This window comes from Oncorhynchus nerka, linkage group LG13, assembly GCF_034236695.1.
Source record: "Oncorhynchus nerka isolate Pitt River linkage group LG13, Oner_Uvic_2.0, whole genome shotgun sequence".
Classification (NCBI taxonomy): Eukaryota; Metazoa; Chordata; class Actinopteri; order Salmoniformes; family Salmonidae; genus Oncorhynchus; species Oncorhynchus nerka.
The window spans coordinates 22,661,802-22,688,756 of record NC_088408.1 but is presented as its reverse complement, the minus strand read 5'-3'; the positions used below and the strand labels follow the sequence as shown (position 1 = coordinate 22,688,756).

General features: G+C 29.9%; 1 protein-coding gene across 1 annotated transcript in view; it reads left to right on the top strand.

Annotated features, from left to right (window-relative positions):
* LOC115140388 (1-phosphatidylinositol 4,5-bisphosphate phosphodiesterase beta-1-like) overlaps nucleotides 1–26,955 on the top strand; it is a 324,816-nt gene that overhangs the window by 225,465 nt on the left and 72,396 nt on the right. The window contains exon 10 of the mRNA XM_065026264.1: nucleotides 25,726–25,872. Within this exon, the coding sequence (XP_064882336.1) occupies nucleotides 25,726–25,872 (147 nt within the window). The remainder of the gene's footprint in view (nucleotides 1–25,725; nucleotides 25,873–26,955) is intronic.

Genomic DNA, 26,955 nt, shown 5'->3' with positions numbered 1-26,955 from the left:
TAGTGATCAATCAGCAGGATACACTAGTGATCAATCAGCAGGACACAGCCTGTCTGCTTCTTTTAGCAGCAGCTCTGGAGACGAACAGGTTTCAACTCTAATGGGTTTAGCTCTTCAACCTAACACTCAGCTAAACGTCCACACCATACTACAAAACTGACAACATTTAACATGTTGTGTTCCAGTATTTCTACTCTCTCTGGCTGTTATCTCTGTTGTTCTGCTCATCTTGTCATCCTGCAGGTCAGAAGTGGGAAGAGGGCTTCGCCAGGTATTTGAGTAATGAGGGTATACTAAAACAGATACAGTTTAGGGCTGATCCCAATTAGTATGACTGGTCAATTGTTTGGTCTTTAGGCTTTCGACCAAGATTATTTAAGTTGAGCAGTAACAAATAGAGATTGTTTTAGTCAAACAGTAACAAATAGAGATTGTTTTAGTCAAACAGTAACAAATAGAGATTGTTTTAGTCAAACAGTAACAAATAGAGATTGTTTTAGTCAAACAGTAACAAATAGAGATTGTTTTAGTTGAGCAGTAACAAATAGAGATTGTTTTAGTCAAACAGTAACAAATAGAGATTGTTTTAGTCAAACAGTAACAAATAGAGATTGTTTTAGTCAAACAGTAACAAATAGAGATTGTTTTAGTCAAACAGTAACAAATAGAGATTGTTTTAGTTGAGCAGTAACAAATAGAGATTGTTTTAGTCAAACAGTAACAAATAGAGATTGTTTTAGTCAAACAGTAACAAATAGAGATTGTTTTAGTCAAACAGTAACAAATAGAGATTGTTTTAGTCAAACAGTAACAAATAGAGATTGTTTTAGTCAAACAGTAACAAATAGAGATTGTTTTAGTCAAACAGTAACAAATAGAGATTGTTTTAGTTGAGCAGTAACAAATAGAGATTGTTTTAGTCAAACAGTAACAAATAGAGATTGTTTTAGTCAAGCAGTAACAAATAGAGAATGTTTTAGTTGAGCAGTAACAAATAGAGATTGTTTTAGTCAAACAGTAACAAATAGAGATTGTTTTAGTCAAACAGTAACAAATAGAGATTGTTTTAGTCAAACAGTAACAAATAGAGATTGTTTTAGTTGAGCACTAACAAATAGAGATTGTTTTAGTCAAACAGTAACAAATAGAGATTGTTTTAGTTGAGCACTAACAAATAGAGATTGTTTTAGTCAAACAGTAACAAATAGAGATTGTTTTAGTCAAACAGTAACAAATAGAGATTGTTTTAGTCAAACAGTAACAAATAGAGATTGTTTTAGTCAAACAGTAACAAATAGAGATTGTTTTAGTCAAACAGTAACAAATAGAGATTGTTTTAGTTGAGCAGTAACACATAGAGATTGTTTTAGTCAAACAGTAACAAATAGAGATTGTTTTAGTCGAACAGTAACAAATAGAGATTGTTTTAGTTGAGCAGTAACAAATAGAGATTGTTTTAGTTGAGCAGTAACAAATAGAGATTGTTTTAGTTGAGCAGTAACAAATAGAGATTGTTTTAGTCAAACAGTAACAAATAGAGATTGTTTTAGTCAAACAGTAACAAATAGAGATTGTTTTAGTCAAACAGTAACAAATAGAGATTGTTTTAGTCAAACAGTAACAAATAGAGATTGTTTTAGTCAAACAGTAACAAATAGAGATTGTTTTAGTTGAGCAGTAACAAATAGAGATTGTTTTAGTCAAACAGTAACAAATAGAGATTGTTTTAGTTGAGCACTAACAAATAGAGATTGTTTTAGTCAAACAGTAACAAATAGAGATTGTTTTAGTCAAACAGTAACAAATAGAGATTGTTTTAGTCAAACAGTAACAAATAGAGATTGTTTTAGTTGAGCACTAACAAATAGAGATTGTTTTAGTCAAACAGTAACAAATAGAGATTGTTTTAGTCAAACAGTAACAAATAGAGATTGTTTTAGTTGAGCAGTAACAAATAGAGATTGTTTTAGTCAAACAGTAACAAATAGAGATTGTTTTAGTCAAACAGTAACAAATAGAGATTGTTTTAGTCAAACAGTAACAAATAGAGATTGTTTTAGTCAAACAGTAACAAATAGAGATTGTTTTAGTTGAGCAGTAACAAATAGAGATTGTTTTAGTTGAGCAGTAACAAATAGAGATTGTTTTAGTCGAACAGTAACAAATAGAGATTGTTTTAGTTGAGCAGTAACAAATAGAGATTGTTTTAGTTGAGCAGTAACAAATAGAGATTGTTTTAGTCAAACAGTAACAAATAGAGATTGTTTTAGTCGAACAGTAACAAATAGAGATTGTTTTAGTTGAGCAGTAACAAATAGAGATTGTTTTAGTTGAGCAGTAACAAATAGAGATTGTTTTAGTCGAGCAGTAACACATAGAGATTGTTTTAGTCAAACAGTAACAAATAGAGATTGTTTTAGTCAAACAGTAACAAATAGAGATTGTTTTAGTCAAACAGTAACAAATAGAGATTGTTTTAGTCAAACAGTAACAAATAGAGATTGTTTTAGTTGAGCAGTAACAAATAGAGATTGTTTTAGTCAAACAGTAACAAATAGAGATTGTTTTAGTTGAGCAGTAACAAATAGAGATTGTTTTAGTCAAACAGTAACAAATAGAGATTGTTTTAGTCAAACAGTAACAAATAGAGATTGTTTTAGTCAAACAGTAACAAATAGAGATTGTTTTAGTTGAGCACTAACAAATAGAGATTGTTTTAGTCAAACAGTAACAAATAGAGATTGTTTTAGTCAAACAGTAACAAATAGAGATTGTTTTAGTTGAGCAGTAACAAATAGAGATTGTTTTAGTCAAACAGTAACAAATAGAGATTGTTTTAGTCAAACAGTAACAAATAGAGATTGTTTTAGTCAAACAGTAACAAATAGAGATTGTTTTAGTCAAACAGTAACAAATAGAGATTGTTTTAGTTGAGCAGTAACAAATAGAGATTGTTTTAGTTGAGCAGTAACAAATAGAGATTGTTTTAGTCGAACAGTAACAAATAGAGATTGTTTTAGTTGAGCAGTAACAAATAGAGATTGTTTTAGTTGAGCAGTAACAAATAGAGATTGTTTTAGTCAAACAGTAACAAATAGAGATTTTAGTTTTAGTTGTTTTAGTCAAACAGTAACAAATAGAGATTGTTTTAGTCAAACAGTAACAAATAGAGATTGTTTTAGTCAAACAGTAACAAATAGAGATTGTTTTAGTTGAGCAGTAACAAATAGAGATTGTTTTAGTCAAACAGTAACAAATAGAGATTGTTTTAGTTGAGCAGTAACAAATAGAGATTGTTTTAGTCAAACAGTAACAAATAGAGATTGTTTTAGTCAAACAGTAACAAATAGAGATTGTTTTAGTCAAACAGTAACAAATAGAGATTGTTTTAGTCAAACAAATAGATAACAAACAAATAGAGATTGTTTTAGTTAACAAATAGAGATTGTTTTAGTAACAGTAACAAATAGAGATTGTTTTAGTCAAACAGTAACAAATAGAGATTGTTTTAGTTGAGCAGTAACAAATAGAGATTGTTTTAGTCAAACAGTAACAAATAGAGATTGTTTTAGTCAGCAGTTGAGCAGTAACACATAGAGATTGTTTTAGTCAAACAGTAACAAATAGAGATTGTTTTAGTTGAGCAGTAACAAATAGAGATTGTTTTAGTCAAACAGTAACAAATAGAGATTGTTTTAGTTGAGCAGTAACAAATAGAGATTGTTTTAGTCAAACAGTAACAAATAGAGATTGTTTTAGTCAAAGTTGTTTTTAGTAACAAATAGAGATTGTTTTAGTTGAGCAGTAACAAATAGAGATTGTTTTAGTCAAACAGTAACAAATAGAGATTGTTTTAGTAGTAACAAATGAGATTGTTTTAGTCAAACAGTAATAAATAGAGATTGTTTTAGTCAAACAGTAACAAATAGAGATTGTTTTAGTTGAGCAGTAACAAATAGAGATTGTTTTAGTCAAACAGTAACAAATAGAGATTGTTTTAGTTGAGCAGTAACAAATAGAGATTGTTTTAGTCAAACAGTAACAAATAGAGATTGTTTTAGTTGAGCAGTAACAAATAGAGATTGTTTTAGTCAAACAGTAACAAATAGAGATTGTTTTAGTCAAACAGTAACAAATAGAGATTGTTTTAGTCAAACAGTAACAAATAGAGATTGTTTTAGTCAAACAGTAACAAATAGAGATTGTTTTAGTTGAACAGTAACAAATAGAGATTGTTTTAGTCAAAGATTGTTTTAGTCAGTAACAAATAGAGATTGTTTTAGTTGTTTTAGTCAAACAGTAACAAATAGAGATTGTTTTAGTCAAGCAGTAACAAATAGAGATTGTTTTAGTTGAGCAGTAACAAATAGAGATTGTTTTAGTCAAACAGTAACAAATAGAGATTGTTTTAGTCAAACAGTAACAAATAGAGATTGTTTTAGTCAAACAGTAACAAATAGAGATTGTTTTAGTTGAGCAGTAACAAATAGAGATTGTTTTAGTTGAGCAGTAACAAATAGAGATTGTTTTAGTCAAACAGTAACAAATAGAGATTGTTTTAGTCAAACAGTAACAAATAGAGATTGTTTTAGTCAAACAGTAACAAATAGAGATTGTTTTAGTCAAACAGTAACAAATAGAGATTGTTTTAGTCAAACAGTAACAAATAGAGATTGTTTTAGTCAAACAGTAACAAATAGAGATTGTTTTAGTTGAGCAGTAACAAATAGAGATTGTTTTAGTTGAGCAGTAACAAATAGAGATTGTTTTAGTCAAACAGTAACAAATAGAGATTGTTTTAGTTGAGCAGTAACAAATAGAGATTGTTTTAGTCAAACAGTAACAAATAGAGATTGTTTTAGTCAAACAGTAACAAATAGAGATTGTTTTAGTCAAACAGTAACAAATAGAGATTGTTTTAGTTGAGCAGTAACAAATAGAGATTGTTTTAGTTGAGCAGTAACAAATAGAGATTGTTTTAGTCAAACAGTAACAAATAGAGATTGTTTTAGTCAAACAGTAACAAATAGAGATTGTTTTAGTTGAGCAGTAACAAATAGAGATTGTTTTAGTCAAACAGTAACAAATAGAGATTGTTTTAGTCAAACAGTAACAAATAGAGATTGTTTTAGTCAAACAGTAACAAATAGAGATTGTTTTAGTCAAACAGTAACAAATAGAGATTGTTTTAGTTGAGCAGTAACAAATAGAGATTGTTTTCAAACAGTAACAAAGAGATTGTTTTAGTCAAACAGTAACAAATAGAGATTGTTTTAGTCAAACAGTAACAAATAGAGATTGTTTTAGTCAAACAGTAACAAATAGAGATTGTTTTAGTCAAACAGTAACAAATAGAGATTGTTTTAGTCAAACAGTAACAAATAGAGATTGTTTTAGTTATTGTTTTAGCAGTAACAAATAGAGATTGTTTTAAAGCAGTAACAAATAGAGATTGTTTTAGTCAAACAGTAACAAATAGAGATTGTTTTAGTCAAACAGTAACAAATAGAGATTGTTTTAGTTGAGCAGTAACAAATAGAGATTGTTTTAGTTGAACAGTAACAAATAGAGATTGTTTTAGTCAAACAGTAACAAATAGAGATTGTTTTAGTCAAACAGTAACAAATAGAGATTGTTTTAGTCAAACAGTAACAAATAGAGATTGTTTTAGTTGAGCAGTAACAAATAGAGATTGTTTTAGTCAAACAGTAACAAATAGAGATTGTTTTAGTTGAACAGTAACAAATAGAGATTGTTTTAGTTGAACAGTAACAAATAGAGATTGTTTTAGTCAAACAGTAACAAATAGAGATTGTTTTAGTCAAACAGTAACAAATAGAGATTGTTTTAGTCAAACAGTAACAAATAGAGATTGTTTTAGTCAAACAGTAACAAATAGAGATTGTTTTAGTCAAACAGTAAAATAGAGATTGTTTTAGTTGAGCAGTAACAAATAGAGATTGTTTTAGTCAAACAGTAACAAATAGAGATTGTTTTAGTTGAGCAGTAACAAATAGAGATTGTTTTAGTCAAACAGTAACAAATAGAGATTGTTTTAGTCAAACAGTAACAAATAGAGATTGTTTTAGTCAAACAGTAACAAATAGAGATTGTTTTAGTAACAAACAAATAGAGATTGTTTTAGTCAAACAGTAACAAATAGAGATTGTTTTAGTTGAGCAGTAACAAATAGAGATTGTTTTAGTTGAGCAGTAACAAATAGAGATTGTTTTAGTCAAACAGTAACAAATAGAGATTTTTAGTTTAACAAATAGAGATTGTTTTAGTCAAACAGTAACAAATAGAGATTGTTTTAGTTGAGCAGTAACAAATAGAGATTGTTTTAGTCAAACAGTAACAAATAGAGATTGTTTTAGTTGAGATTGTTTTAACAGTAACAAATAGAGATTGTTTTAGTTGAGCAGTAACAAATAGAGATTGTTTTAGTTAACAAATAGAGATTGTTTTAGTCAAACAGTAACAAATAGAGATTGTTTTAGTCAAACAAATAGAGATAAAACAAAAATAGAGATTGTTTTAGTCAAACAGTAACAAATAGAGATTGTTTTAGTCAAACAGTAACAAATAGAGATTGTTTTAGTTGAGCAGTAACAAATAGAGATTGTTTTAGTCAAACAGTAACAAATAGAGATTGTTTTAGTCAAACAGTAACAAATAGAGATTGTTTTAGTTGAACAGTAACAAATAGAGATTGTTTTAGTTGAAACAGTAACAAATAGTAACAAAAATAGAGATTGTTTTAGTTGAGCAGTAACAAATAGAGATTGTTTTAGTCAAACAGTAACAAATAGAGATTGTTTTAGTTGAGCAGTAACAAATAGAGATTGTTTTAGTTGAGCAGTAACAAATAGAGATTGTTTTAGTCAAACAAATAGAGATTGTTTTAGTTGAGCAGTAACAAATAGAGATTGTTTTAGTCAAACAGTAACAAATAGAGATTGTTTTAGTCAAACAGTAACAAATAGAGATTGTTTTAGTCAAACAGTAACAAATAGAGATTGTTTTAGTTGAGCAGTAACAAATAGAGATTGTTTTAGTCAAACAGTAACAAATAGAGATTGTTTTAGTCAAACAGTAACAAATAGAGATTGTTTTAGTCAAACAGTAACAAATAGAGATTGTTTTAGTCAAACAGTAACAAATAGAGATTGTTTTTAGTCAAACAGTAACAAATAGAGATTGTTTTTAGTCAAACAGTAACAAATAGAGATTGTTTTAGTCAAACAGTAACAAATAGAGATTGTTTTAGTTGAAACAGTAACAAATAGAGATTGTTTTAGTTGAGCAGTAACAAATAGAGATTGTTTTAGTCAAACAGTAACAAATAGAGATTGTTTTAGTCAAACAGTAACAAATAGAGATTGTTTTAGTCAAACAGTAACAAATAGAGATTGTTTTAGTCAAACAGTAACAAATAGAGATTGTTTTAGTCAAACAGTAACAAATAGAGATTGTTTTAGTCAAACAGTAACAAATAGAGATTGTTTTAGTTGAGCAGTAACAAATAGAGATTGTTTTAGTCAAACAGTAACAAATAGAGATTGTTTTAGTCAAACAGTAACAAATAGAGATTGTTTTAGTTGAACAGTAACAAATAGAGATTGTTTTAGTCAAACAGTAACAAATAGAGATTGTTTTAGTCAAACAGTAACAAATAGAGATTGTTTTAGTCAAACAGTAACAAATAGAGATAAGCAAATAGAGATTGTTTTAGTCAAACAGTAACAAATAGAGATTGTTTTAGTCAAACAGTAACAAATAGAGATTGTTTTAGTTGAGCAGTAACAAATAGAGATTGTTTTAGTCAAACAGTAACAAATAGAGATTGTTTTAGTCAAACAAATAGAGATTGTTTTAGTCAAACAGTAACAAATAGAGATTGTTTTAGTCAAACAGTAACAAATAGAGATTGTTTTAGTCAAACAGTAACAAATAGAGATTGTTTTAGTCAAACAGTAACAAATAGAGATTGTTTTAGTTGAACAGTAACAAATAGAGATTGTTTTAGTCAAACAGTAACAAATAGAGATTGTTTTAGTCAAGCAGTAACAAATAGAGATTGTTTTAGTCAAACAGTAACAAATAGAGATTGTTTTAGTCAAACAGTAACAAATAGAGATTGTTTTAGTCAAACAGTAACAAATAGAGATTGTTTTAGTCGAACAGTAACAAATAGAGATTGTTTTAGTTGAGCAGTAACAAATAGAGATTGTTTTAGTTGAGCAGTAACAAATAGAGATTGTTTTAGTCAAACAGTAACAAATAGAGATTGTTTTAGTTGAGCAGTAACAAATAGAGCAGTAACAAATAGAGATTGTTTTAGTCAAACAGTAACAAATAGAGATTGTTTTAGTCAAACAGTAACAAATAGAGATTGTTTTAGTCAAACAGTAACAAATAGAGATTGTTTTAGTCAAACAGTAACAAATAGAGATTGTTTTAGTTGAGCAGTAACAAATAGAGATTGTTTTAGTCAAACAGTAACAAATAGAGATTGTTTTAGTCAAACAGTAACAAATAGAGATTGTTTTAGTCAAACAGTAACAAATAGAGATTGTTTTAGTCAAACAGTAACAAATAGAGATTGTTTTAGTCAAACAGTAACAAATAGTAACAAACAAATAGAGATTGTTTTAGTCAAACAGTAACAAATAGAGATTGTTTTAGTTGAACACTAACAAATAGAGATTGTTTTAGTCAAACAGTAACAAATAGAGATTGTTTTAGTCAAACAGTAACAAATAGAGATTGTTTTTAGTCAAACAGTAACAAATAGAGATTGTTTTAGTTGAGCAGTAACAAATAGAGATTGTTTTAGTCAAACAGTAACAAATAGAGATTGTTTTAGTCAAACAGTAACAAATAGAGATTGTTTTAGTTGAGCAGTAACAAATAGAGATTGTTTTAGTTGAGCAGTAAACAAAAATAGAGATTGTTTTAGTCAAACAGTAACAAATAGAGATTGTTTTAGTCAAACAGTAACAAATAGAGATTGTTTTAGTTGAGCAGTAACAAATAGAGATTGTTTTAGTTGAACAGTAACAAATAGAGATTGTTTTAGTTGAACAGTAACAAATAGAGATTGTTTTAGTTGAGCAGTAACAAATAGAGATTGTTTTAGTTGAGCAGTAACAAATAGAGATTGTTTTAGTCAAACAGTAACAAATAGAGATTGTTTTAGTTGAACAGTAACAAATAGAGATTGTTTTAGTCAAACAGTAACAAATAGAGATTGTTTTAGTCAAACAGTAACAAATAGAGATTGTTTTAGTTGAACAGTAACAAATAGAGATTGTTTTAGTCAAACAGTAACAAATAGAGATTGTTTTAGTCAAACAGTAACAAATAGAGATTGTTTTAGTCAAACAGTAACAAATAGAGATTGTTTTAGTCAAACAGTAACAAATAGAGATTGTTTTAGTTGAGCAGTAACAAATAGAGATTGTTTTAGTCAAACAGTAACAAATAGAGATTGTTTTAGTTGAGCAGTAACAGTAGAGATTGTTTTAGTCAAACAGTAACAAATAGAGATTGTTTTAGTTGAGCAGTAACAAATAGAGATTGTTTTAGTCAAACAGTCAAATAGAGATTGTTTTAGTTGAGCAGTAACAAATAGAGATTGTTTTAGTCAAACAGTAACAAATAGAGATTGTTTTAGTCAAACAGTAACAAATAGAGATTGTTTTAGTCAAACAGTAACAAATAGAGATTGTTTTAGTTGAACAGTAACAAATAGAGATTGTTTTAGTCAAACAGTAACAAATAGAGATTGTTTTAGTCAAACAGTAACAAATAGAGATTGTTTTAGTTGAGCAGTAACAAATAGAGATTGTTTTAGTCAAACAGTAACAAATAGAGATTGTTTTAGTTGAGCAGTAACAAATAGAGATTGTTTTAGTCAAACAGTAACAAATAGAGATTGTTTTAGTTGAGCAGTAACAAATAGAGATTGTTTTAGTCAAACAGTAACAAATAGAGATTGTTTTAGTTGAGCAGTAACAAATAGAGATTGTTTTAGTTGAGCAGTAACAAATAGAGATTGTTTTAGTTGAGCAGTAACAAATAGAGATTGTTTTAGTCAAACAGTAACAAATAGAGATTGTTTTAGTCAAACAGTAACAAATAGAGATTGTTTTAGTTGAGCAGTAACAAATAGAGATTGTTTTAGTCAAACAGTAACAAATAGAGATTGTTTTAGTTGACAGTAACAAATAGAGATTGTTTTAGTCAAACAGTAACAAATAGAGATTGTTTTAGTCAAACAGTAACAAATAGAGATTGTTTTAGTTGAGCAGTAACAAATAGAGATTGTTTTAGTTGAGCAGTAACAAATAGAGATTGTTTTAGTCAAACAGTAACAAATAGAATTGTTTTAGTCAAACAGTAACAAATAGAGATTGTTTTAGTCAAACAGTAACAAATAGAGATTGTTTTAGTCAAACAGTAACAAATAGAGATTGTTTTAGTTGAGCAGTAACAAATAGAGATTGTTTTAGTCAAACAGTAACAAATAGAGATTGTTTTAGTTGACAGTAACAAATAGAGATTGTTTTAGTCAAACAGTAACAAATAGAGATTGTTTTAGTCAAACAGTAACAAATAGAGATTGTTTTAGTCAAACAGTAACAAATAGAGATTGTTTTAGTCAAACAGTAACAAATAGAGATTGTTTTAGTTGAGCAGTAACAAATAGAGATTGTTTTAGTCAAACAGTAACAAATAGAGATTGTTTTAGTCAAACAGTAACAAATAGAGATTGTTTTAGTCAAGCAGTAACAAATAGAGATTGTTTTAGTCAAACAGTAACAAATAGAGATTGTTTTAGTCAAACAGTAACAAATAGAGATTGTTTTAAAACAAATAGAGATTGTTTTAGTTGAGCAGTAACAAATAGAGATTGTTTTAGTCAAACAAATAGTAACAAATAGAGATTGTTTTAGTCAAACAGTAACAAATAGAGATTGTTTTAGTTGAGCAGTAACAAACAGTAACAAATAGAGATTGTTTTAGTCAAACAGTAACAAATAGAGATTGTTTTAGTCAAACAGTAACAAATAGAGATTGTTTTAGTCAAACAGTAACAAATAGAGATTGTTTTAGTCAAACAGTAACAAATAGAGATTGTTTTAGTTGAACAGTAACAAATAGAGATTGTTTTAGTTGAGCAGTAACAAATAGAGATTGTTTTAGTTGAGCAGTAACAAAATTGTTTAACAGTAACAAATAGAGATTGTTTTAGTTGAGCAGTAACAAATAGAGATTGTTTTAGTCAAACAGTAACAAATAGAGATTGTTTTAGTCAAACAAATAGTAACAAATAGAGATTGTTTTAGTCAAACAGTAACAAATAGAGATTGTTTTAGTCAAACAGTAACAAATAGAGATTGTTTTAGTCAAACAGTAACAAATAGAGATTGTTTTAGTTGAGCAGTAACAAATAGAGATTGTTTTAGTCAAACAGTAACAAATAGAGATTGTTTTAGTTGAGCAAACAAATAGTAAAACAAATAGTCAAACAGTAACAAATAGAGATTGTTTTAGTCAAACAGTAACAAATAGAGATTGTTTTAGTCAAACAGTAACAAATAGAGATTGTTTTAGTCAAACAGTAACAAATAGAGATTGTTTTAGTCAAACAGTAACAAATAGAGATTGTTTTAGTTGAGCAGTAACAAATAGAGATTGTTTTAGTCAAACAGTAACAAATAGAGATTGTTTTAGTCAAACAGTAACAAATAGAGATTGTTTTAGTCAAACAGTAACAAATAGAGATTGTTTTAGTCAAACAGTAACAAATAGAGATTGTTTTAGTCAAGCAGTAACAAATAGAGATTGTTTTAGTTGAACAAATAGAGATTGTTTTAGTCAAACAGTAACAAATAGAGATTGTTTTAGTCAAACAGTAACAAATAGAGATTGTTTTAGTTGAGCAGTAACAAATAGAGATTGTTTTAGTCAAACAGTAACAAATAGAGATTGTTTTAGTCGAACAGTAACAAATAGAGATTGTTTTAGTTGAGCAGTAACAAATAGAGATTGTTTTAGTTGAGCAGTAACAAATAGAGATTGTTTTAGTTGAGCAGTAACACATAGAGATTGTTTTAGTCAAACAGTAACAAATAGAGATTGTTTTAGTCAAACAGTAACAAATAGAGATTGTTTTAGTCAAACAGTAACAAATAGAGATTGTTTTAGTCAAACAGTAACAAATAGAGATTGTTTTAGTTGAGCAGTAACAAATAGAGATTGTTTTAGTCAAACAGTAACAAATAGAGATTGTTTTAGTTGAGCAAACTAACAAATAGAGATTGTTTTAGTCAAACAGTAACAAATAGAGATTGTTTTAGTCAAACAGTAACAAATAGAGATTGTTTTAGTCAAGCAGTAACAAATAGAGATTGTTTTAGTTGAGCAGTAACAAATAGATTGTTTTAGTCAAACAGTAACAAATAGAGATTGTTTTAGTTGAAACAGTAACAAATAGAGATTGTTTTAGTCAAACAGTAACAAATAGAGATTGTTTTAGTCAAACAGTAACAAATAGAGATTGTTTTAGTCAAACAGTAACAAATAGAGATTGTTTTAGTCAAACAGTAACAAATAGAGATTGTTTTAGTCAAACAGTAACAAATAGAGATTGTTTTAGTCAAACAGTAACAAATAGAGATTGTTTTAGTTGAGCAGTAACAAATAGAGATTGTTTTAGTCAACAGTAACAAATAGAGATTGTTTTAGTTGAGCAGTAACAAATAGAGATTGTTTTAGTTGAGCAGTAACAAATAGAGATTGTTTTAGTCAAACAGTAACAAATAGAGATTGTTTTAGTTGAGCAGTAACAAATAGAGTCAAACAGTAACAAATGTTTTTTAGTCAAACAGTAACAAATAGAGATTGTTTTAGTTGAGCAGTAACAAATAGAGATTGTTTTAGTCAAGCAGTAACAAATAGAGATTGTTTTAGTCAAACAGTAACAAATAGAGATTGTTTTAGTCAAACAGTAACAAATAGAGATTGTTTTAGTCAAACAGTAACAAATAGAGATTGTTTTAGTCAAACAGTAACAAATAGAGATTGTTTTAGTCAAACAGTAACAAATAGAGATTGTTTTAGTCAAACAGTAACAAATAGAGATTGTTTTAGTTGAACAGTAACAAATAGAGATTGTTTTAGTTGAGCAGTAACAAATAGAGATTGTTTTTAGTTGAGCAGTAACAAATAGAGATTGTTTTAGTCAAACAGTAACAAATAGAGATTGTTTTAGTGTTTTTTTAGTTGAGCAGTAACAAATAGAGATTGTTTTAGTCAAACAGTAACAAATAGAGATTGTTTTAGTTGAGCAGTAACAAATAGAGATTGTTTTAGTCAAACAGTAACAAATAGAGATTGTTTTAGTCAAACAGTAACAAATAGAGATTGTTTTAGTTGAGCAGTAACAAATAGAGATTGTTTTAGTCAAACAGTAACAAATAGAGATTGTTTTAGTTGAGCAGTAACAAATAGAGATTGTTTTAGTCAAACAGTAACAAATAGAGATTGTTTTAGTTGAGCAGTAACAAATAGAGATTGTTTTAGTCAAACAGTAACAAATAGAGATTGTTTTAGTTGAGCAGTAACAAATAGAGATTGTTTTAGTCAAACAGTAACAAATAGAGATTGTTTTAGTTGAGCAGTAACAAATAGAGATTGTTTTAGTCAAACAGTAACAAATAGAGATTGTTTTAGTCAAACAGTAACAAATAGAGATGGTTTTAGTTGAGCACTAACAAATAGAGATTGTTTTAGTCAAACAGTAACAAATAGAGATTGTTTTAGTTGAGCAGTAACAAATAGAGATTGTTTTAGTCAAACAGTAACAAATAGAGATTGTTTTAGTCGAACAGTAACAAATAGAGATTGTTTTAGTTGAGCAGTAACAAATAGAGATTGTTTTAGTTGAGCAGTAACAAATAGAGATTGTTTTAGTCAAACAGTAACAAATAGAGATTGTTTTAGTCAAACAGTAACAAATAGAGATTGTTTTAGTCAAACAGTAACAAATAGAGATTGTTTTAGTTGAGCAGTAACAAATAGAGATTGTTTTAGTCAAACAGTAACAAATAGAGATTGTTTTAGTCAAACAGTAACAAATAGAGATTGTTTTAGTCAAACAGTAACAAATAGAGATTGTTTTAGTTGAGCAGTAACAAATAGAGATTGTTTTAGTCAAACAGTAACAAATAGAGATTGTTTTAGTCAAACAGTAACAAATAGAGATTGTTTTAGTCAAACAGTAACAAATAGAGATTGTTTTAGTCAAACAGTAACAAATAGAGATTGTTTTAGTCAAACAGTAACAAATAGAGATTGTTTTAGTCAAACAGTAACAAATAGAGATTGTTTTAGTCGAACAGTAACAAATAGAGATTGTTTTAGTTGAAGTAACAAATAGAGATTGTTTTAGTTGAAACAGTAACAAATAGAGATTGTTTTAGTCAAACAGTAACAAATAGAGATTGTTTTAGTTGAACAGTAACAAATAGAGATTGTTTTAGTCAAACAGTAACAAATAGAGATTGTTTTAGTCAAACAGTAACAAATAGAGATTGTTTTAGTCAAACAGTAACAAATAGAGATTGTTTTAGTTGAACAGTAACAAATAGAGATTGTTTTAGTTGAGCAGTAACAAATAGAGATTGTTTTAGTCAAACAGTAACAAATAGAGATTGTTTTAGTCAAACAGTAACAAATAGAGATTGTTTTAGTTGAGCAGTAACAAATAGAGATTGTTTTAGTCAAACAGTAACAAATAGAGATTGTTTTAGTCAAACAGTAACAAATAGAGATTGTTTTAGTCAAACAGTAACAAATAGAGATTGTTTTAGTCAAACAGTAACAAATAGAGATTGTTTTAGTTGAAACAGTAACAAATAGAGATTGTTTTTAGTCAAACAGTAACAAATAGAGATTGTTTTAGTCAAAGCAGTAACAAATAGAGATTGTTTTAGTCAAACAGTAACAAATAGAGATTGTTTTAGTCAAACAGTAACAAATAGAGATTGTTTTAGTCAAACAGTAACAAATAGAGATTGTTTTAGTCAAACAGTAACAAATAGAGATTGTTTTAGTTGAGCAGTAACAAATAGAGATTGTTTTAGTCAAACAGTAACAAATAGAGATTGTTTTAGTCAAGCAGTAACAAATAGAGATTGTTTTAGTTGAGCAGTAACAAATAGAGACTGTTTTAGTCAAACAGTAACAAATAGAGATTGTTTTAGTTGAGCACTAACAAATAGAGATTGTTTTAGTCAAACAGTAACAAATAGAGATTGTTTTAGTCAAACAGTAACAAATAGAGATTGTTTTAGTCAAACAGTAACAAATAGAGATTGTTTTAGTTGAGCACTAACAAATAGAGATTGTTTTAGTCAAACAGTAACAAATAGAGATTGTTTTAGTTGAGCACTAACAAATAGAGATTGTTTTAGTCAAACAGTAACAAATAGAGATTGTTTTAGTCAAACAGTAACAAATAGAGATTGTTTTAGTCAAACAGTAACAAATAGAGATTGTTTTAGTCAAACAGTAACAAATAGAGATTGTTTTAGTCAAACATTAACAAATAGAGATTGTTTTAGTCAAACAGTAACAAATAGAGATTGTTTTAGTTGAGCAGTAACAAATAGAGATTGTTTTAGTCAAACAGTAACAAATAGAGATTGTTTTAGTCGAACAGTAACAAATAGAGATTGTTTTAGTTGAGCAGTAACAAATAGAGATTGTTTTAGTTGAGCAGTAACAAATAGAGATTGTTTTAGTTGAGCAGTAACACATAGAGATTGTTTTAGTCAAACAGTAACAAATAGAGATTGTTTTAGTCAAACAGTAACAAATAGAGATTGTTTTAGTCAAACAGTAACAAATAGAGATTGTTTTAGTCAAACAGTAACAAATAGAGATTGTTTTAGTCAAACAGTAACAAATAGAGATTGTTTTAGTTGAGCACTAACAAATAGAGATTGTTTTAGTCAAACAGTAACAAATAGAGATTGTTTTAGTCAAACAGTAACAAATAGAGATTGTTTAGTCAAACAGTAACAAATAGAGATTGTTTTAGTCAAACAGTAACAAATAGAGATTGTTTTAGTCAAACAGTAACAAATAGAGATTGTTTTAGTTGAGCAGTAACAAATAGAGATTGTTTTAGTCAAACAGTAACAAATAGAGATTGTTTTAGTTGAGCACTAACAAATAGAGATTGTTTTAGTCAAACAGTAACAAATAGAGATTGTTTTAGTCAAACAGTAACAAATAGAGATTGTTTTAGTCAAACAGTAACAAATAGAGATTGTTTTAGTCAAGCAGTAACAAATAGAGATTGTTTTAGTCAAACAGTAACAAATAGAGATTGTTTTAGTCAAACAGTAACAAATAGAGATTGTTTTAGTTGAGCAGTAACAAATAGAGATTGTTTTAGTCAAACAGTAACAAATAGAGATTGTTTTAGTCAAACAGTAACAAATAGAGATTGTTTTAGTCAAACAGTAACAAATAGAGATTGTTTTAGTCAAACAGTAACAAATAGAGATTGTTTTAGTTTAACAAATAGAGTTGTTTAGTTGAGCAGTAACAAATAGAGATTGTTTTAGTTGAGCAGTAACAAATAGAGATTGTTTTAGTCAAACAGTAACAAATAGAGATTGTTTTAGTCGAACAGTAACAAATAGAGATTGTTTTAGTTGAGCAGTAACAAATAGAGATTGTTTTAGTTGAGCAGTAACAAATAGAGATTGTTTTAGTCAAACAGTAACAAATAGAGATTGTTTTAGTTGAGCAGTAACAAATAGAGATTGTTTTAGTCAAACAGTAACAAATAGAGATTGTTTTAGTCAAACAAATAACAAATAACAAATAGAGATTGTTTTAGTTGAGCAGTAACAAATAGAGATTGTTTTAGTCAAACAGTAACAAAGATTGTTTTAGTCAAACAGTAACAAATTTGTTTTAGTCAAACAGTAACAAATAGAGATTGTTTTAGTCAAACATTAACACATAGAGATTGTTTTAGTCAAACAGTAACAAATAGAGATTGTTTTAGTCAAACAGTAACAAATAGAGATTGTTTTAGTTGAGCAGTAACACATAGAGATTGTTTTAGTCAAACAGTAACAAATAGAGATTGTTTTAGTTGAGCAGTAACAAATAGAGATTGTTTTAGTCAAACAGTAACAAATAGAGATTGTTTTAGTTGAGCAGTAACAAATAGAGATTGTTTTAGTCAAACAGTAACAAATAGAGATTGTTTTAGTTGAGCAGTAACAAATAGAGATTGTTTTAGTCAAACAGTAACAAATAGAGATTGTTTTAGTTGAGCAGTAACAAATAGAGATTGTTTTAGTCAAACAGTAACAAATAGAGATTGTTTTAGTCAAACAGTAACAAATAGAGATTGTTTTAGTTGAGCAGTAACAAATAGAGATTGTTTTAGTCAAACAGTAACAAATAGAGATTGTTTTAGTTGAGCAGTAACAAATAGAGATTGTTTTAGTCAAACAGTAACAAATAGAGATTGTTTTAGTTGAACAGTAACAAATAGAGATTGTTTTAGTTGTTTTAGCAGTAACAAATAGAGATTGTTTTAGTCAAACAGTAACAAATAGAGATTGTTTTAGTCAAACAGTAACAAATAGAGATTGTTTTAGTTGAACAGTAACAAATAGAGATTGTTTTAGTCAAACAGTAACAAATAGAGATTGTTTTAGTCAAACAGTAACAAATAGAGATTGTTTTAGTTGAGCAGTAACAAATAGAGATTGTTTTAGTCAAACAGTAACAAATAGAGATTGTTTTAGTTGAGCAGTAACAAATAGAGATTGTTTTAGTCAAACAGTAACAAATAGAGATTGTTTTAGTCAAACAGTAACAAATAGAGATTGTTTTAGTCAAACAGTAACAAATAGAGATTGTTTTAGTTGAACTAAAAATAGAGATTGTTTTAGTCAAACAGTAACAAATAGAGATTGTTTTAGTCAAACAGTAACAAATAGAGATTGTTTTAGTTGAGCAGTAACAAATAGAGATTGTTTTAGTCAAACAGTAACAAATAGAGATTGTTTTAGTCAAACAGTAACAAATAGAGATTGTTTTAGTCAAACAGTAACAAATAGAGATTGTTTTAGTCAAACAGTAACAAATAGAGATTGTTTTAGTTGAGCAGTAACAAATAGAGATTGTTTTAGTTGAGCAGTAACAAATTGTTTTTGAGCAGTAACAAATAGAGATTGTTTTAGTTGAGCAGTAACAAATAGAGATTGTTTTAGTCAAACAGTAACAAATAGAGATTGTTTTAGTTGAACAGTAACAAATAGAGATTGTTTTAGTCAAACAGTAACAAATAGAGATTGTTTTAGTTGAGCAGTAACAAATAGAGATTGTTTTAGTCAAACAGTAACAAATAGAGATTGTTTTAGTTGAACAGTAACAAATAGTAAAACAAACAAATAGAGATTGTTTTAGTCAAACAGTAACAAATAGAGATTGTTTTAGTCAAACAGTAACAAATAGAGATTGTTTTAGTCAAACAGTAACAAATAGAGATTGTTTTAGTTGAGTCAGTAACAAATAGAGATTGTTTTAGTCAAACAGTAACAAATAGAGATTGTTTTAGTTGAGCAGTAACAAATAGAGATTGTTTTAGTCAAACAGTAACAAATAGAGATTGTTTTAGTTGAGCAGTAACAAATAGAGATTGTTTTAGTCAAACAGTAACAAATAGAGATTGTTTTAGTTGAGCAGTAACAAATAGAGATTGTTTTAGTCAAACAGTAACAAATAGAGATTGTTTTAGTTGAGCAGTAACAAATAGAGATTGTTTTAGTCAAACAGTAACAAATAGAGATTGTTTTAGTTGAACAGTAACAAATAGAGATTGTTTTAGTTGAGCAGTAACAAATAACAAATAGAGATTGTTTTAGTTAGCAGTAACAAATAGAGATTGTTTTAGTCAAACAGTAACAAATAGAGATTGTTTTAGTTGAGCAGTAACAAATAGAGATTGTTTTAGTCAAACAGTAACAAATAGAGATTGTTTTAGTCAAACAGTAACAAATAGAGATTGTTTTAGTTGAGCAGTAACAAATAGAGATTGTTTTAGTCAAACAGTAACAAATAGAGATTGTTTTAGTTGAGCAGTAACAAATAGAGATTGTTTTAGTCAAACAGTAACAAATAGAGATTGTTTTAGTCAAACAGTAACAAATAGAGATAGAGATTGTTTTTTAGTCAAACAGTAACAAATAGAGATTGTTTTAGTCAAACAGTAACAAATAGAGATAGTCACAAACAAATAGAGATTGTTTTAGTCAAGCAGTAACAAATAGAGATTGTTTTAGTTGAACAGTAACAAATAGAGATTGTTTTAGTTGAGCAGTAACAAATAGAGATTGTTTTAGTCAAACAGTAACAAATAGAGATTTTTAGTTTTAGTTGAGCAGTAACAAATAGTTGAGATTGTTTTTTAGTCAAACAGTAACAAATAGAGATTGTTTTAGTTGAGCAGTAACAAATAGAGATTGTTTTAGTCAAACAGTAACAAATAGAGATTGTTTTAGTCAAACAGTAACAAATAGAGATTGTTTTAGTTGAACAGTAACAAATAGAGATTGTTTTAGTCAAACAGTAACAAATAGAGATTGTTTTAGTTGAGCACTAACAAATAGAGATTGTTTTAGTCAAACAGTAACAAATAGAGATTGTTTTAGTTGAGCAGTAACAAATAGAGATTGTTTTAGTTGAGCAGTAACAAATAGAGATTGTTTTAGTCAAACAGTAACAAATAGAGATTGTTTTAGTTGAGCAAACAGAGATTGTTTTAGTCAAACAAACAAATAGAGATTGTTTTAGTTGAGCAGTAACAAATAGAGATTGTTTTAGTCAAACAGTAACAAATAGAGATTGTTTTAGTCAAACAGTAACAAACAAATAGAGATTGTTTTAGTCAAACAGTAACAAATAGAGATTGTTTTAGTTGAGCATTAACAAATAGTTAGAGATTTTTTTAGTCAAACAGTAACAAATAGAGATTGTTTTAGTCAAACAGTAACAAATAGAGATTGTTTTAGTTGAGCAGTAACAAATAGAGATTGTTTTAGTCAAACAGTAACAAATAGAGCTTGTTTTAGTCAAACAGTAACAAATAGAGATTGTTTTAGTCAAACAGTAACAAATAGAGATTGTTTTAGTCAAACAGTAACAAATAGAGATAGTTTTAGTCGAGCAGTAACAAATAGAGATTGTTTTAGTTGAGCAGTAACAAATAGAGATGGTTTTAGTCAAACAGTAACAAATAGAGATTGTTTTAGTCAAACAGTAACAAATAGAGATGGTTTTAGTCAAACAGTAACAAATAGAGATTGTTTTAGTCAAACAGTAACAAATAGAGATTGTTTTAGTCAAACAGTAACAAATAGAGATGGTTTTAGTCAAACAGTAACAAATAGAGATTGTTTTAGTCAAACAGTAACAAATAGAGATTGTTTTAGTCAAACAGTAACAAATAGAGATTTTTAGTTTTAGTTGTTTTAGTTGAGCACTAACAAATAGAGATTGTTTTAGTCGAACAGTAACAAATAGAGATTGTTTTAGTTGAGCAGTAACAAATAGAGATTGTTTTAGTCAAACAGTAACAAATAGAGATTGTTTTAGTCAAACAGTAACAAATAGAGATTGTTTTAGTCAACAGTAACAAATAGAGATTGTTTTAGTCAAACAGTAACAAATAGAGATTGTTTTAGTTGAGCAGTAACAAATAGAGATTGTTTTAGTCAAACAGTAACAAATAGAGATTGTTTTAGTTGAGCAGTAACAAATAGAGATTGTTTTAGTCAAACAGTAACAAATAGAGATTGTTTTAGTCAAACAGTAACAAATAGAGATTGTTTTAGTCAAACAGTAACAAATAGAGATTGTTTTAGTCAAACAGTAACAAATAGAGATTGTTTTAGTTGAGCAGTAACAAATAGAGATTGTTTTAGTTGAGCAGTAACAAATAGAGATTGTTTTAGTCAAACAGTAACAAATAGAGATTGTTTTAGTTGAGCAGTAACAAATAGAGATTGTTTTAGTCAAACAGTAACAAATAGAGATTGTTTTAGTTGAGCAGTAACAAATAGAGATTGTTTTAGTCAAACAGTAACAAATAGAGATGGTTTTAGTCAAACAGTAACAAATAGAGATTGTTTTAGTTGAGCAGTAACAAATAGAGATTGTTTTAGTCAAACAGTAACAAATAGAGATTGTTTTAGTTGAGCAGTAACAAATAGAGATTGTTTTAGTTGAGCAGTAACAAATAGAGATTGTTTTAGTCAAACAGTAACAAATAGAGATTGTTTTAGTCAAACAGTAACAAATAGAGATGGTTTTAGTTGAGCAAATAGAGATAACAAATAGAGATTGTTTTAGTCAAACAAATAGTAACAAATAGAGATTGTTTTAGTCAAACAGTAACAAATAGAGATTGTTTTAGTCAAACAGTAACAAATAGAGATTGTTTTAGTTGAGCAGTAACAAATAGAGATTGTTTTAGTCAAACAGTAACAAATAGAGATTGTTTTAGTCAAACAGTAACAAATAGAGATTGTTTTAGTCAAACAGTAACAAATAGAGATTGTTTTAGTTGAGCAGTAACAAATAGAGATTGTTTTAGTCAGTAACAAATAGAGTTTTAGTTAACAAATAGTTTTTTAGTCAAACAGTAACAAATAGAGATTGTTTTAGTCAAACAGTAACAAATAGAGATTGTTTTAGTTGAGCAGTAACAAATAGAGATTGTTTTAGTTGAGCAGTAACAAATAGAGATTGTTTTAGTCAAACAGTAACAAATAGAGATTGTTTTAGTTGAGCAGTAACACATAGAGATTGTTTTAGTCAAACAGTAACAAATAGAGATTGTTTTAGTTGAGCACTAACAAATAGAGATTGTTTTAGTCAAACAGTAACAAATAGAGATGGTTTTAGTCAAACAGTAACAGATAGAGATTGTTTTAGTTGAGCAGTAACAAATAGAGATTGTTTTAGTCAAACAGTAACAAATAGAGATTATTTAAGTTGAGCAGTAACAAATAGAGATTGTTTTAGTTGAGCACTAACAAATAGAGATTGTTTTAGTCAAACAGTAACAAATAGAGATGGTTTTAGTCAAACAGTAACAGATAGAGATTGTTTTAGTTGAGCAGTAACAAATAGAGATGGTTTTAGTTGAGCAGTAACAAATAGAGATTGTTTTAGTTGAGCAGTAACAAATAGAGATTGTTTTAGTTGAGCAGTAACAAATAGAGATTGTTTTAGTTGAGCAGTAACAAATAGAGATTGTTTTAGTCAAACAGTAACAAATAGAGATTGTTTTAGTCAAACAGTAACAAATAGAGATGGTTTTAGTTGAGCAGTAACAAATAGAGATGGCTTTAGTTGAGCAGTAACAAATAGAGATTGTTTTAGTCAAACAGTAACAAATAGAGATTGTTTTAGTCAAACAGTAACAAATAGAGATTGTTTTAGTCAAACAGTAACAAATAGAGATGGTTTTAGTCAAACAGTAACAAATAGAGATTGTTTTAGTTGAGCAGTAACAAATAGAGATTGTTTTAGTCAAACAGTAACAAATAGAGATTGTTTTAGTCAAACAGTAACAAATAGAGATTGTTTTAGTTGAGCAGTAACAAATAGAGATTGTTTTAGTCAAACAGTAACAAATAGAGATTGTTTTAGTCAAACAGTAACAAATAGAGATGGTTTTAGTTGAGCAGTAACAAATAGAGATGGTTTTAGTTGAGCAGTAACAAATAGAGATTGTTTTAGTCAAACAGTAACAAATAGAGATTGTTTTAGTCAAACAGTAACAAATAGAGATTGTTTTAGTCAAACAGTAACAAATAGAGATTGTTTTAGTTGAGCAGTAACAAATGTATATATTTGCGCCCATCTCAGTGAACTAATCCATCACGGAGGCCTAGACTGAAAGCCAATTTATGCTTGATCCAGAAATGTGTTGGGAGGCTCCAGATGGAGGGTGTCAGCCTCCAGAGGCCAAATCCAGCTCCGTACCACATCGCCATGTACCTCCCAATTTTGTAACAATGCAGAGGATAGCACCGCATTGACATGATTGGTTGACGGTAGGTGGGGGCGGTACATCCTGTAGAAAACACAAACTCATTTCCTTGACAACAGCTCTGCACTACTCTGCGAAGCACAAGAAGAATGAATGCCCTGACGTCTACCGAGGTAGTATCACAGTAAATGCTGCATGGCCAATGCAGACATTGGATTGACCATGCACCCAGATGCACTTCTCTCTCCAGAATGCGCTCTCTCCCGCCAATTTGTGCACATTCATTGTTTCATAACTTCATTGTGTGAATTGTTTGATTGTTAGTGTATATCAATCCCCCATGACATATATCACCAATAGTACATTTATCGTTAATTCCTGTAATTTCTCATCCACAATGTTTGTAACTTTGGTTTACGATAATTTCTGTTAATGCATTCAATATTATCTTGTATATCAGAGTGGACACATTGTTTGCAGAGCGCACAACCTATGCTACACTTGTGAGAAACAAGTTTTGGTTTATTTCATTCCATTTGCGTATTTTGTCAATTTAGTCATTGTCTTTTGTTTGGAGTTCTCCTGTCAATGTTGAGTAAGGACGAGCAGGCATAGAAGTAGGCCTATAGACTACCTGACCTGATTATACATAGAAGTAGGTCTATAGGCTACCTGACCTGATTATACATAGAAGTAGGTCTTTAGGCTACCTGACCTGATTATACATAGAAGTAGGCCTATAGACTACCTGACCTGATTATACATAGAAGTAGGCCTATAGACTACCTGACCTGATTATACATAGAAGTAGGTCTATAGGCTACCTGACCTGATTATACATAGAAGTAGGTCTATAGGCTACCTGACCTGATTATACATAGAAGTAGGTCTATAGGCTACCTGACCTGATTATACATAGAAGTAGGTCTATAGGCTACCTGACCTGATTATACATAGAAGTAGGCCTATAGGCTACCTGACCTGATTATACATAGAAGTAGGTCTTTAGGCTACCTGACCTGATTATACATAGAAGTAGGTCTATAGGCTACCTGACCTGATTATACATAGAAGTAGGCCTATAGACTACCTGACCTGATTATACATAGAAGTAGGTCTATAGGCTACCTGACCTGATTATACATAGAAGTAGGTCTATAGGCTACCTGACCTGATTATACATAGAAGTAGGCCTATAGGCTACCTGACCTGATTATACATAGAAGTAGGCCTACAGGCTACCTGACCTGATTATACATAGAAGTAGGCCTACAGGCTACCCGACCTGCGCGTAAATGTAGGCATATAAATGTTCCCATTTGGAGATCTGATAGTATTTCTGATTGGCTTAACGCACCACCACTAATGACCTGTGGAGCTTTTCAAAGTAAAGTTTTCTTCACCTCGAGCAAGCAAACAAGGTTTGTTTTTACATCCATTGAGAATTGCAATAGTTCCTTAATGTATTTTTTAAATCATTCCAGTTCTCTCCCTTTCGATTACCACTCAGCGTGAAAGGGAAAAATGTCATGCTCTGATCTAATGGAAATGTCATAAAATGGCCTATCTGATTACTTCTTATCAGTACTTGACTTGGACTGAAATAGGGTATGGTGCTCATTTTGGGTGCTGGTACTGTTTATATTTAGGTGCAGGAACAGGAGCAGATCCACAATACTATTGATTCTATAAGAGGAACAGGAGCTCAAGCAGTAGAACATTTGAGGTGCTGGTACTCGGCTCTGGTGAGCTCCTGCCCAAGTCAAGCACTGCTTCTTATCCCTTGTGCAAATAGCCTCCAGCTGTGTCTGTCCCGAGCTCACTGGTCCAGGAAACGGAGGGCCCAGAATATTTTATACAATGTTGCAAGTTCGCTAGCAAAAGCTTTGGGCTGTAACCAAGTTAATAGTTGATACAATGTTTCAAATTCGTTGCAGACAGGCCCTGCGTAGCCAATGTGATTCATAGGATATTTATTTTCATCAGGATATGTTCTACCTGCAGGCTGCAATGTTTTTATTTGTTGGCTTTATGTAGGCTGTTTCAACATAGTAGACAATGGCAATAGAAGTTACTTTTTAGGTTTGTGTCATTTTCATTTAGATATGAATAGAATTTTGATTAAACACATGACAATGATTTTGAGATATGAAGACCTTATTATAAATTAAATGAAACTGTTTCACGGAAATGTGCATGTGAAAACAATAACTGGCACACAGATCGGTAGAAATGGTAAGATAAATTGTCATTCCATAGGAGAAAAGTTGCTGACTCCTCATGTAGCCTATTACCGGCAACTTCAGGAGAGTATTGGCAGAATCTGCGAAAGCCAACAGGAGCGGGAGGAGAATAGTTGGGCCAGGTTTTTTTCTTCTGGTTATCTAGATCTCTGGCGCCCTCTTGAGGCATTTGTTTATTTCATAAAACCGTAAACTTAAAGCATCAGACAAGCTCAATACATATTGTTGATTTTATTAAAACACATAGGGTGTGCATATATGGAAAAATACACTTTTAACACAGACAAAATGTGATTTTTTTTTAGTTGGGGACAGCCCCACTACAGTCCAACCAGCTACCTTCTGTAACATGTTGTGTGTTTGTGTGTGTTCCCACAGGTCAGATCTCGGTAGACGGCTTTGCCAAGTACCTGAGTAGTGAAGAAAACAGCATCATCCCCCCAGAGAAGCTGGACCAGAGTGAAGACATGACCCTACCACTGCCTCATTACTTTATCAACTCCTCCCACAACACATACCTCACAGGTAGGCCTATTCTTTAATGTCTTTATTTTTTGTACTGTGATAACTAATAAGTAACACATGATCATATATGGTTGTTTGACCCTTTCAAAGTGAATCAAATTCAGCCAGTGGGGTTCCTTTCTGTCCTGTGCACCTCAGGTGCTTATCCAAACAGCACCCTCAACATTTATTCAGACTGGAATTCAGGCTGATTAGCCTATAGCAGCAATAATCTATTCAAATCTATTCCGGGGAGGGGGAGCGTGTGAAAATCTCTCAAGTGAATCAAATTTCTCCCACAAGGGGAATATTACATTTCTGTAATAGGCTAATGTCAAATAATGAAAATAGAAATGGTCATCAAAATTGTTTAACAGTTATAAAAACAGTTCTAATAAATGCAACACTTGGATAATAGATGAAGATACTCCAAACTTGTTGATTCATTTTTTATCCATCACGTATTGAATGAATTATAGTACATAAAAAATTGTTTTTGGTGGGAATTCAGGTATTACATTTATTGTAAAATGTCTATTTGCATATATGACAACATTTACATAAAGGGGTGGAACAGGGCTGCAACAACAAACACTTGTTCTGTCTACCCAACCTGAACTCACCTGTTCTGTCTACCCAACCTGCACTCACCTGTTCTGTCTACCCAACCTGCACTCACCTGTTCTGTCTACCCTACCAGCACTCACCCGTTCTGTCTACCCTACCAGCACTCACCTGTTCTGTCTACCCTACCTGCACTCACCTGTTCTGTCTACCCAACCTGCACTCACCTGTTCTGTCTACCCTACCAGCACTCACCCGTTCTGTCTACCCTACCAGCACTCACCTGTTCTGTCTACCCTACCTGCACTCACCTGTTCTGTCTACCCAACCTGCACTCACCTGTTCTGTCTACCCTACCAGCACTCACCCGTTCTGTCTACCCTACCAGCACTCACCTGTTCTGTCTACCCTACCAGCACTCACCCGTTCTGTCTACCCTACCTGCACTCACCCGTTCTGTCTACCCTACCTGCACTCACCTGTTCTGTCTACCATACCAGCACTCACCTGTTCTGTCTACCATACCAGCACTCACCAGTT